The sequence below is a fragment of the Setaria viridis genome, chromosome 2 (assembly GCF_005286985.2).
Source record: "Setaria viridis chromosome 2, Setaria_viridis_v4.0, whole genome shotgun sequence".
Classification (NCBI taxonomy): domain Eukaryota; kingdom Viridiplantae; phylum Streptophyta; class Magnoliopsida; order Poales; family Poaceae; genus Setaria; species Setaria viridis.
The window spans coordinates 46,653,710-46,666,256 of NC_048264.2; the positions used below are offsets into that span (position 1 = coordinate 46,653,710).

The following is a 12,547-nucleotide window of genomic DNA, read 5'->3' on the forward strand; positions in this document are numbered from 1 at the left end:
CGCCTTTGCTTTTCTTGATCACCGTCCTTTAATCGTTCTTCTCCTGGAAAGCAATGCATAATTGCATTCGCTGAAAAGGTGTCTTTTTTTTTGTTGAAATGATATTTTCGTGGAAAAAATGTACTACATTTTTGTTTGCGTGTTGCGAGCTTCGCAAGCACTTGAAGCGTACCACGTATGGATAGACTCGTGCATTGGCCTGTGGCCGACTTAGTTTCCCCGGTGGAAAGGCAACACGCCAACGTCCTGCAACGTGGAGCATGCCTTTTTTCTCTCTCTCTTTTGTGAATCATAAAGCTGATTGCTCCAGATGTTGTGGTTATGGAAGAGGCCGGGTGGTGTGGTGTGGTTTCTTGTCACGCATGAAAGGTGAAACCCGTCGTGTGGCTGGATTACTGTTAACCGACTACACCGTTGGATGGGGTGTCCCTCTCGCCTTTTCGATAATACCACTGCCGTTCACCAAGCCATCAAGAGATAGAAAACGACTTTGCCTGCAGTTCACTGCTACGTTAGCGGAACCCTGACGGCAATCACCGGTACCCGTCCCGGCGCCAACTTCGGAGAGCTCGATCGCGTTCCCAAAACCAACGGAAAATCTGCACGCAACGCATGACGTCCTCTCCGACGAGGCGGCGGCGGCGACGGGTCGACTGTGGACGACGGATACACAATCGATCGACCGGTGGTGCGCGGATCCACCGGAAAGCAAAGCCCTCGAGCGCAGGACCCCCGTGCACGGATCTACCCGAATCCGACCAGCCTGCCCCGCCGCCGACGAGCGAACGCGCGCGCGCGCTTCCAACCGCCTCAGGCCTCAGCTCGTGGCAGACGGATCCGCCCCGCCCGGTTTATTGTTTGGTCAATCCCGGACGCTGCCGAGAGCGCGGATCAAGGGATTAGATCGGGAGGCAGAAAAGGCCTACACGAGATCGAGACCAGAGCCCGGAGGCAAGCAGGTCGCAACTGCCACCAGTTCGCCTGTTGTTGACGTACGCTCATCAGCACTCAACAGTTTGGTAGCCGCGATGGTCGCCAACTTATATCGGGCCAGAGAAACGTTGGAAGACTCTGGGAACTACTAAAGCCGTAGTAAAGCGCACCGTGCGTCTCGTCCTCTACACGTCAAAACAAGGCATCTAGACTCTTTCGGCTTCTTTGGTTGTGGTCCTGCCTGCCTGAACCACGCAGTGCTTCCAGGCGTTCGAACGCCTGGCGTTGGATTGAGTTGCCTGGCTCCGACATCTCCGACCGGGCTGAAACCAACATGCCTGCGCTTCGGGTTTTCTAAATACTTTATACAGGCCCGTATCTAAGTTTACCAGGTCCGGGTGCCAAACACAAATAGTAGCCCCATATTTCCATAATGCAAATAACAAAAATGTATTTATACCTTATAATTTAATTACCATAAGCATTAATGCATGCTATAATGCGGGAATAATAGAACTGAAACCCAAACTGGCCAAGCATCCGGCTACTGGACTTGATGTGAAAATAATTAGACTAATATACTTAATAGACTAATTGCTGCTTAGGGATAGCCCCTCGAAATTGGAGGCCCGGCGCGGTCACACCACTTGCACCCCTAATGTACGGTCCTGACTTTATAAGCATGATTTTTTCCTAGAATTTTCACGTTTTTTAGAAAATACGGTTTGCTCCAAATATTTTTCAATAAAAACTCTAATGTCACATGCAGAGTTCGAATTCTCGACTCGACATTTGTGCTCGCAACTTTTTCAATTTATTTCAGGATTTAACCAGCAGTATTCTTTTAGTGGTAGGTGACATACCCATCAATAGCGATGTGCAAGTGATAACTTCATCAATCTCGAAGATCTACCGGTCCGGTCTCTCGAAGGTGCTCGTAAAGATAGAATTAGGTGTGTATATTCATAATGTTGAGTGTTCGTATATGTGAACCATCCAATTTTTTCGCTAACAGTAGTATGGGAAAACTGAAATTGCTATCTATCCTCACGCGTGCTCACACGCGTGCATTCTGTCAGAACCTGCCAAACGTGAATGGGCAGGGCGGACCACGTGGAGAATCGCACTATTCGAAACGTACTTGTCAAACACGCTGCGTACGTACAGAGATATTTCGTTTGCCCCTTACCTCGTATCCTGCCACGATAAAGAGGGATCGGACGAGCTGGTCCTCCATCTCGATTCCCTCCGATCCATCTCCATCGATGTACACACATGTCATCGTCGCTGTTGAAAGTATCACAGGCATTAGTTGTTCAGAGTTTAATTTTCTTCTATCATGGCATATTGACAGCGGGAAAGAACTGGTAAATATATATGCAGCAGAGACATTAGCTGTTCAGAGTTTTCTTCGTTCTGTCATGCTATATTGACAGCGGGGAAGAACTGGTAAATACAGCGCAGACATTAGCTTTGATGGGAAAGAAGAAAAGAACACCACCTAACATGAGCAATTCCAATTGGCAGAATAACAGTATCAAAAAGAAAGAAAGAAAGACACGACTGGTAAATTATCTAGGCGTTTTGCAAGTCCTAACCACCTGACCGTTTAATTGCCATTCTTTGCTTAGAAAACTACAACTAAAGGATACTATTTCTATTTTTTAAGACGTCCATAGCACGTTCTTCATTAAGAAGAGGCGGATTACAACGATGCCACTTTAGGAGAGACCCTAAAGCGCAGAGTTACAAGAACCACCACCCACGACAGGTAACACAAACACAACAGAAAAGAAAAGAAAACCACAGCACCACCACACTAAACACGACCTAAGACGACCGATACTTGCAGGAGAGAAGGGCACTAAGAACACACGCGAATCACTAATTGCCTAACAACCCGGAGCCAGCGGAGGCAGAGCGAGAAGGTCATGCAAGACGATACCTCCAAGGAGGAAGCGACGCCACCATCCGACTGTCCACGGAGGAGCAATTCAAGTATTCACTTGGCGAAACCAAATGGATTTGGTAGCCACAACAACGCCCCCACCCCCAAGCGGGGTAAGCTATGTTAAAGGACACAACTGTTGTTGGCATCGACGAATGTCAGGCAAAGCTTTCGCCAAAGACGCCCAAAACCATCTCCACGCAGCAGACCGTCGAGGCCTGGGTGAGAGGTAAAGTGATGGGATGGCAGCGAGAGATCCATGGCGACGGCGATGAGAAATATCTATAGGCACCTTTGAGAAGAGGGAAGGCTCCAGACGACCATGGGCGACCAAGAGGCGACTGTGACGACCCAACATCGATCCAAAACGTGCCAGCAAGTAGTGAAGGAGCACGCCACCGCCGCCCGATGACCAAAATATCTACGACCAAGCTAGTGCAGCATCACCCGGAGAGGGGTGCCAGTAGATACGAGCGGCAGCACAGGCCTAGAACTCCCACCACCAGAGCGACCAAAGGGGGACAAAGGCCCACGACCAGGGGCCCGGCAATGGGCACCTACACGACAAAGGATGGGCGGTGGAACAGGGGGCTCAAGGGCACCCAACGCCTACATGGGTAGCGCAACAAGTAGTGGCAGCGACAACGATAATGGCTCCCGAGGCTCGACGATGACGACCAGCGGTGGCAACGACATCTCCTGAGTCGCCCCAGCAGCCCGACGACCCGGTGAGACAACCTCCACGGCCCCTCACGGGCACCGGTAGCAGCCCCAAGGGCCACCGGCGGACGCCAGTGACAGGGAGCCGCCTTGGGGGAGGGGAAGGGGGCAGATCCACGCCGTTGGGGGTGGATCCCCACTGGCAGGGGTGGATCCGGCAACGCCGGACCAGGCAGCGACGTACGCTGACGGCGACCAGCGGCAACGACGTTGGCAAGGGTGACCAAGCGATTGGCTCACGGCTCCAGTGGGGAGGGGGGGGGGGGGCGAGGCCGCCTGAGGCGCATAGGCCGCCTGAGTCGCTCGGCTTGAGCGACATGGAGGCGAGAGATGATCGCTCCCCGAACTAAGGATACTATTTCTATGTAAAATAAGCACGTAGTAGTGTTAACTACTAGAAAATCATTAAACTTAGTAGAGCTATGATGCATAGTATGAAGGCAGTTGCTGGTATGGTGGGCACCACGACTCGGTCACTCACTCCATTAGACATTAGTAGTGGTACGATAATGCCCTAGTCAAAGCAACGACGTACGGGTGGCAGGTTCAGCAAATTCGCCCACATCGAGGGTCGAGCTGCGACGTGAGTGTGCGTGCTCGGCTGCTCGCCACCCGGGGGCGGGCGCCAATAACGGGTCCACGTGGGCGGCCCGATCGCGCCTTACTGCCCACGCGTCCGCCCGCGAGCCCACCAACCTCCGCGCCTCCTCCTCGTTCCTCAAATACTCTCTCGCCTCTCGACGACTCGCTCCCACGCAAAGCGAGCCGCGCTCCTCGGTTGCCACCGCATCGGCCATCGGATCGAGGGGCACCGCCGATTCAATTCGCCATTCACCACACGCGCGGGCGCCGGCGCGGGCCATGATGATGTCTTCGTCGTCCATGGCCGCCGGTGCCGGCTCCTCGGAGCTGATCTACCGCGGCGGCCACGACGCGCCGGCGGCGGACGAAGCCGGCGCCAGGTACTCGTCGTCGGCCAAGCCGCCGCCGCCGCCGCACGGCAACAAGCCGTGGCTGGCGCGGCCGCTGCGGTACGTGATGGGCGAGCAGCGCCTGGCGTTCGCGCTCCTCGGCATGGCTCTCGCGTCGCTCGTCTTCCTCCTCGCGCCCTCCGGCTCCGGCTCTGGGTCCGCCGCCGCCGCGTCGAGCGGCACCACCAGAACCAGCAGCAGCGTGGCTCACCTCGCGGCGGTGGGGCTGGCGTCGCGGCAGTACAGCAGCAGGGTGGCGTTGTTCGAGGAGCCCCGCGGCGGCGTCCGGCCCGGTCGCGTCCCGCTGGGCCTGAAGCGCAAGGGCCTCCGCGTGGTGGTGACCGGCGGCGCGGGGTTCGTGGGGAGCCACCTGGTGGACCGCCTCCTGGCGCGCGGCGACAGCGTGATCGTGGTGGACAACTTGTTCACGGGGCGCAAGGAGAACGTGCTCCACCACGCCGGGAACCCCCGGTTCGAGATGATCCGGCACGACGTGGTGGAGCCGATCCTCCTGGAGGTGGACCAGATCTACCACCTTGCGTGCCCGGCGTCGCCCGTGCACTACAAGCACAACCCCGTCAAGACCATCAAGACCAACGTGGTGGGCACGCTCAACATGCTGGGCCTCGCCAAGCGCGTCGGCGCGCGATTCCTCCTCACCAGCACCAGCGAGGTCTACGGCGACCCGCTGCAGCACCCCCAGGTCGAGACATACTGGGGGAACGTCAACCCAATCGGTAGGAATTTCCTTTCCTTCGTGTTGCATTACTCTGCTATTTGCCGTTTCGAATTCAAATCCATACCTGGTCATTGATGTTTGCTGTCCACCATCAATCGCATCGAACGCCTTAATTTGTATAGGAATTTCCAATTTTTTCTTTAATTTGTAGGAAGCAGACAAAGTTCGTTGTGTTTTTGGGTTGATGCATGATTGAGCTTGCTGACTGACTGATGATTGTCGGAGCAGGTGTTCGGAGCTGCTACGACGAGGGGAAGCGGACGGCGGAGACGCTGACCATGGACTACCACCGCGGCGCTAACCTCGAGGTTCGTGTGCACGTCGCCCGGGCCCCGCCACCAGGACGCTTTAATCATTCAGCACTCCTCCTCCAGTGTTAAAAATTACTACTGCTAGAGTCTAACTCTATATAAGTAAAAAAAAGGGATTAAAAATTATAGACTGGGACGATCGAGGTCTAGCTAGCTGTGATCGAGTATGCATGCAAGTAGCTAGCTAGGATTACAATAATTAATAAACAAAGGTAATTGTAGCAAAGCTACTAACAATTAGTTAACCTTTGTTGTGCATGCACATGCAGGTTCGGATTGCTCGGATCTTCAACACCTACGGGCCGCGCATGTGCATCGACGACGGCCGCGTCGTCAGCAACTTCGTCGCTCAGGTAACAAAGAACATCTAAACCGCTTTGTTGCGTAACACCTTCCCTATTATCGTGGTACCACTGGCGGTTCCAGATCTCTAGACATATATGGAAATCTTCTCATGGTTTAAATTGCGAGAGTACAATACATAATCAGTTTATTGGTAAATAAAGTCGTCCATCTAATTATTCAGCACAACAAGTGTTGTACTCACTCCGTCCCAAATTACTATTTGTTTTAGTTTTTTCTACGTATCTAGACATAGCATATATCTAGATTTTTGTTATGAATCTAGAAAAAACTAAAATAAAGAGTAATCTGGGACGGAGGGAGCAGTTCACGTTAAGGAAGCAAGCCAGAGGGTGGGGTTGTTTGTTCACCCAAAGTCCTGCAACACGTGGCCGTCACCCCGTCAGCCTCCATACAAACTTGCTTTCACTTGAATCCTGACACGAAAACCCCCACCACTAACTGATGCCTGATGCAAATTGCAAAGGAAGACAAGGCCCTGATGTTGATACACACGGAGAAACACGGAAACGATAGAGCACGTCCAGTTGCGACCTGCAGAACCAGATACCTGCACACCTAATCGATCGGTCCACACGTGAAAGCATGATAGGAAACGAGAGGTGGTGGTGGCCGGTTACTAGCACAAGCCGACCACATGGCTCCACATCCATGTCACGACGAGCGATTGCTGCATTGGCTAATAGATCGGCTCTTGTGTTGTTGCCTGCCGCGACAGTACTGTAACCGCTGGCAATGGCTTCTGTTGCTGAATTCTGATTGATTGACTGGTTATGTTGATGTGGGCACGTGCAGGCGCTGAGGAAGGAGCCCCTGACGGTGTACGGCGACGGCAAGCAGACGAGGAGCTTCCAGTACGTCTCCGATCTGGTAAGCTCTCCCTCTCAGAACTCACACACTAGCTAGCTGCTCTCCAAAGCAAGCCAGCCAATTGGGCTGTCTTTTCCTCCTGCAACTGCAAGCAAACGCATCCAGCGCATTGGCTTGCCAGCCTGATCGATCGATCCTAACTACGCTAGCTTCCAGTCTCCCTACGTTTGTTTATAAATTCAATTCAATTCGCACGCGATGCACCGTTGCTTTAGCTGCAATTCTGCAAAGAGCTTTTCCATTGCTTGTTTACTGCTGGTCTGCTACTGCAAAGATTATACAGCTAGCAGCAGAGGCTTTCGCGTCTTCTGAGACGCAGCTAGCAATCTCTGCCTGCACTGTAAACTGCTAGGCTGCGGTTGCTGTTGCGGACCCGTGCTCCCAACGGCACGCGAGTAGGTATATACTGAAAAATCTTTTTTTTCTTTTTGGTGAGGATGAGATGGAATGTGAACAAACTTTTCGTGCCAATTAGTTGATGGGTGCGTTCTGGACCACCCGGACGACGGACGAACCCTAGGAAAGAAGGAAGGAAAGCCATGGTGATACGGACCCGTTCGGCTCGGTTGGTTGGGCCTGCTGGGCCTCACTGCTACTAAATGCTGATGCCCGTACACAACTCCAGCATCCTACTCCCACTAGCAGCCTGGTCCATCGTGTTGCTGCCGCCTGCTGCTTCAACGCAAAGCGAGCTACAACTACAAAGCTGCCTTACCCTATACGGAGTGTATGCGATGCCTAATTCGATGCAAGTACTTACTGACCCAGTGAGCACAAGATACATACATGCAATGCACGTACATAGTACTTGTTGTTGCACAGAATTGGATACGGTTTGGACCGCGCAGTACAGGCAGGTTGGTTAGGTGCTACTGCTACTTCTGCTGCTACCTCACTTGCTTTCCAGACTGTTTGGTGGTTGCTTTGCTTGCTACCGACATGGCAGCCTCCTCCCCACGAAAGATGGAGCTGTGAATAGTCCCTGTTCTGTGCGGCACTGTTCACGTCCGATCGATCGCTTAACTCAACGCAGGGCCATACCAACATGTCCATGTCCTCGATCCTCCTTTGCATCGCCTCATCGGCACTGCTGTTTTTACTATACCTTCTCGTGTTGTGATCCAGTGATCCTGACAATTATTCACTCCACATCAGCAGTTCCTGGCTTTACAATTAGTTACCGTGGGCGTAACCCAGATCAACTACTGAGAGATGCAATTACCAATTACCACTTATATGCAGGTTGAGGGCCTGATGAAGCTGATGGAGGGCGAGCACGTGGGCCCCTTCAACCTGGGGAACCCCGGCGAGTTCACCATGCTGGAGCTGGCCAAGGTGGTGCAGGACACCATCGACCCCAACGCGCGCATCGAGTTCCGCCCAAACACCGCCGACGACCCGCACAAGCGCAAGCCCGATATCACCCGCGCCAAGGACCTGCTGGGATGGGAGCCCAAGATCCCGCTCACCAAGGGCCTGCCCCTCATGGTCCAGGACTTCCGTAACCGCATCTTCGGCGACCAGCAGCAGAAGGATGCCAACGCCAATGCCGGCGACAACTGATATATGATCCACACCGACCGGATCATTGTTTTCTTTTTCAGTGGTACCTGTAGCTAGGGAAAGATCCAGTTGAAGGCCGGGAAGGAAAGATACTGGTAATCCATGATCGAACTGAATCAATCAACCAAGGATCGAATCGATCGATACATGTGTGTAGGATAGTTAATTAGAGGATACGTGTAGCTGCTGGTGCTGCTGCTGCAAGAGAAGAAAACTGATGATGAGCCATTGCCAGCAGCAGGAGGTCGAGGCCCCAGCTCACGACGACTATGCCACCGACCTTCGTGTTATTAATTTGTTCTTCTTTGTTAGTCCCTCTTATTGGTAGCCACGAGTTCGTTCTTTCTTTTATTTTCCATGTGTTCTTCTTTGTATTTCTTGGAAGAAATGTATCTTGAGATCTTCTTAGCCCTTGTTCTGTGTCTCTGACCATGACGACAATTCTGCAATAACAGTACCTGTATGTGGATGCCAAAATACACCTGTACACTCTTTTGTCCTGCAAATTCGTTACTCACTCTATTTATCCCGTAGCCTGCATTTTTTTTTCCTGTTGTTCACTGCAGTATGTACAATAATTTAGAGATTTTCAGAAAGTGGCAGTTTCTGATCAGCAGAGTGCTGTAAATTATGGAAGTGTGCGCAAACAGATGGGTGCCAGAACTGTAATATGTTCTTCAGGTTCAGAAAAATGACATCAGACTCTATCTGCTTCTAGCCGTTCAGGTTTCAGCTGCACTTTAAAATTTCTGTTGCACACTATGTCAATTTGCTTCGGCGTTTACACAGAAAGCAGCCATATAAACTGTAATATGTTTCTTCGAAGAAATGTACCTTGAGATCTTCTTAGCTCTTGTTCTGTGTCTCTGTCGATGACGATGATTTGGCAATAACAACACCAATATGTGGATGCCAAAATACACATTTTCTCTCTATTGTCCTGCTAATTCTCGTCGTTATATTTAGGGGGTGTTTGGGAGCACTCCACTTCAGAAAAAATTGCTTCACTCCACCAACTTCAAAAATTTTGCAGCCAAACGCGTCTAGCTCCAGCAACTCCGGCTCCAGGAAAAAGGTGGAGCAGAGGTTAGATCCACGTTTTTTATGAAGTACCTCAAGAGGTGCTCCAAAAACCTCCTTTTCAGACCTCCTCATGGAGTTAGGGTTATTTACCCACCATTGTTACTGGTTACACAAGTTACCGGTTCGATTTTTCTATCTCCTGTCGTCCCCGTTTCTTCTCCCACGGGGCGCAGGCCGCCCGGGGCGAGCTCCCCGCGGCGGCACGGCCGGGGCGCGGGCCGGCGGGTGAGCTCCCCGCGGCGGCCGGGGGCGAGCTCCTCGGGCCAGGTGCCCACCGGAGAGCGCTGGCACCAGCTACGCCTCGTCTGCATGTTCTACCTCCAAAAACTGAGAAGAGAAGAGGAGAGGAGAGAGAGGAAGAAGAGAGGAGAAAATAGAAGAGTACGACATGTGGGTCCGTTTACGAAGGGTAAAATAGACCATTCACAACAAGTGCTCATGTTTTTGGAGCTGGAGCACTGCCATTAGCCAAACACGTGCAGCAGCTCCATGTTTTTTTGGAGTTGGTGGAGTGGAGCTAGGAAGTGTGGAGCTGGTGAAGTGGAGCTGGTTTTTCTGAAGTGGAGTGCTCCTAAACAGGTCCTTATTCCGCAGCCTACATTTCTTTGCTGTTCATTGCAGAATGTAAAACAATGGGGAGAATTTCAGAAAGCGGCAGTTTCTGATCAGCAGAGTGCTGTAGATTGTGGAAGTATGCGTCAAACAGATGGTGCCACAACTGTAATATGTTCTTAAGGTTCAAAAAAAATGACATTAGACTCTATCTGCTTCTAGCAGATCAGGTTGCAGCTGCAACTTAAAATTCGTTTGCAGCCTATATCAATTTGCTTCGCAGTTTACACACGGAGCATGCTTACATGTGTGTACTCTATGCTTATATGTGTGTACTCTAGAACTAAGGTAGCAGTGTAGTACCGGGGAAAATTTCCAAAAATCGAGTACTCCCTCCATCCATCTAGAAAAGTCAAAGCGAATAGTAATTTGGGATGGAGGGAGTAGCTATCACATGTTTTTTTGGAAGGGGGTATTTGTTTTGTTTTGAGAAAATGAACATCGGACAAGCACATGTTAAACTCAAATTGTTACCCACCAAAAACTCCGATAAGGCCCCAAAAAAAACTCCGATAAGACCAAAAAAAAACAAAATTGAAATGTTAATCCAATGGGCCATTTCAATCCGTTAAACTCAGCGGAACCCACCACCAAAAAGGAAGGAGTAGGAAGCCCAACCGATTACGAGTGCTCCATTACTGGGCCCAATAACGTGGATCATCAGAACGTAACGGCCCATATAAACTCATATTTTACTGGTGGGTGGTCCAGTCCAACCAACCCAACCAAAATCACTCCTCTCCAATAAACCGGCCCGCCAACTCGCAGCAATCGAATGGCAGCCCACGTGTCCTATATATATGTCACCAGCCGCATCAGCCCCGTCTCTCGTCTCGGAAAACCCTAGCCGCCACACCTCACGACCCACCCGAGCACCAGCCGAGCGGAGGGGAGATGGCGCGCGGCGTGGTGGCGGCGAAGGGCGGCGCGGCCGCGGGGAAGAAGAAGGGGTCGGTCACCTTCACGATCGACTGCACCAAGCCCGTGGAGGACAAGATCATGGAGATCGCCTCGCTCGAGAAGTTCCTGCAGGAGCGCATCAAGGTCGCCGGCGGCAAGGCCGGGAGCCTTGGCGACTCCGTCACCGTCTCCCGCGAGAAGACCAAGGTCACCGTCACCTCCGACGGCCCCTTCTCCAAGAGGTATACCACGCCTACCTTCTTCACGGTGCTTGCGTCGTACTGTTACTATCTGTTCCTCAGGTCGCCATTATCCTTGTGTAGATCTGTCTAGTTTCAGCTCTGTGTGTTCACGATATTTCAAGGTCACTGCTATGTAGGAGCTTGGTTTGGTCCATTTTTCAGTTCTGTTATGCGAATCGATGGTTTTTTTCGGTATGGAGGAGCTTTGTGACTGCAATGCTACATGCGGATTCGTCAATGACCGTAGACGTTCACTCGTGATAGTGTACTCTATTTTGATCCTGCGTAGTTTCAAATGGAAACTCCAGTGACTTGGTAATTTTAGCATTTGTGTGCCGGTATTAGGTGGTTTTTGATAATTTTCAGCTGCAAACAGTCATTGAAACTTGTAGCATAGCAGATGCCATATGACAAATTACATGGTAGCATTATTATGTTCGATGCTTGGAACATTGTGGTTAGTGTAGTTTCAAACTAACCTGTACTCAAGTAAACACTTGAATGGGACAGTCAATTTCATTCTGTCTTTTCTTTTGTTAAGTGCATCTTTGAGCATCCAGAACGTGTTTGTTAATAATGATTGTAACTAGTTGTTTAATCTGATAGAATCATTCTCTGTTTTATCAGGTACCTGAAGTACTTGACCAAGAAGTACTTGAAGAAGCACAATGTGCGGGACTGGCTACGCGTGATTGCGGCCAACAAGGACCGCACCGTGTATGAGCTCCGGTACTTCAACATTGCCGAGAATGAGGGCGAGGAGGAAGATTAGAGTGCATTCCACTTATATCTTAGTTTTGAGCTTGTTGAATTTTGATACTTGTACTCGGTAGTCATTTGCACCTATCTTCCCATGTTATGCTGTGGTGAATTTTGGATGGTTAATTTGAAGAATCCTTACATTTGATCGCCTCAATTTTTGTGCCTACTTTGTGTCTGCAAGTTATCTGTGACTGGAGAAAATGTCATGTTTAGAATTCCTCCGACTTCAAGATTGTACTCTGATTGACGCCAAAGGTGATACAGAGAATATTGCGTTGGTGTGAAAATTATGTGCGGTACTTATTCTGCTTCCTTCCCACTGTCTGAAGTCTATTGACATTGTACCGTGCAAGCATATCAAAGAGTAGGATTGTTGGAAACTGGAGGTTGATTGTTTGTATCTCTCGCAAGCTTTTGTTGCTTAGTTGGAAGAAAAGAAGCTATGAGGCAGTTCTGATTCGTGACGATACATTTTGCAGAAAAGTTATATTGGTTCAATAAAAAATGTGACTCATGCTTGTTGTTCTTTT

At 50.7% G+C, this 12,547-nt stretch overlaps 2 protein-coding genes across 2 annotated transcripts; both read left to right on the plus strand.

Annotated features, from left to right (window-relative positions):
* The first annotated feature begins 4,336 nt into the window (after positions 1–4,336).
* Positions 4,337–8,829, plus strand: LOC117843493 (UDP-glucuronic acid decarboxylase 2). The gene is made up of 5 exons (XM_034724100.2): positions 4,337–5,309; positions 5,540–5,619; positions 5,892–5,975; positions 6,781–6,855; positions 8,098–8,829. The coding sequence occupies exons 1-5, from the start codon at positions 4,463–4,465 to the stop codon at positions 8,416–8,418; spliced, it is 1,407 nt and encodes a 468-aa protein (XP_034579991.1). The 5' UTR covers positions 4,337–4,462; the 3' UTR covers positions 8,419–8,829.
* Positions 8,830–10,928: 2,099 nt separating this feature from the next.
* Positions 10,929–12,171, plus strand: LOC117843494 (large ribosomal subunit protein eL22z). Its single transcript, XM_034724101.2, has 2 exons — positions 10,929–11,255; positions 11,883–12,171. Exons 1-2 carry the CDS (start codon positions 11,008–11,010, stop codon positions 12,025–12,027), a joined length of 393 nt encoding a protein of 130 aa, XP_034579992.1. The 5' UTR covers positions 10,929–11,007; the 3' UTR covers positions 12,028–12,171.
* The last annotated feature ends 376 nt before the right edge of the window (positions 12,172–12,547 follow it).

What these genes read in the sequence shown, in the direction of transcription:
- LOC117843493 (XM_034724100.2), top strand. Translation starts at nt 4,463, where the DNA reads ATGATGATGTCTTCGTCGTCCATGGCCGCCGGTGCCGGCTCCTCGGAG. An exon ending in ACCGCGGCGCTAACCTCGAG is followed by an intron (nt 5,620 to 5,891) that starts GTTCGTGTGCAC and finishes ATGCACATGCAG; the next exon opens with GTTCGGATTGCTCGGATCTT. An exon ending in TCAGCAACTTCGTCGCTCAG is followed by an intron (nt 5,976 to 6,780) that starts GTAACAAAGAAC and finishes GGGCACGTGCAG; the next exon opens with GCGCTGAGGAAGGAGCCCCT.
- LOC117843494 (XM_034724101.2), top strand. Translation starts at nt 11,008, where the DNA reads ATGGCGCGCGGCGTGGTGGCGGCGAAGGGCGGCGCGGCCGCGGGGAAG. An exon ending in GACGGCCCCTTCTCCAAGAG is followed by an intron (nt 11,256 to 11,882) that starts GTATACCACGCC and finishes CTGTTTTATCAG; the next exon opens with GTACCTGAAGTACTTGACCA.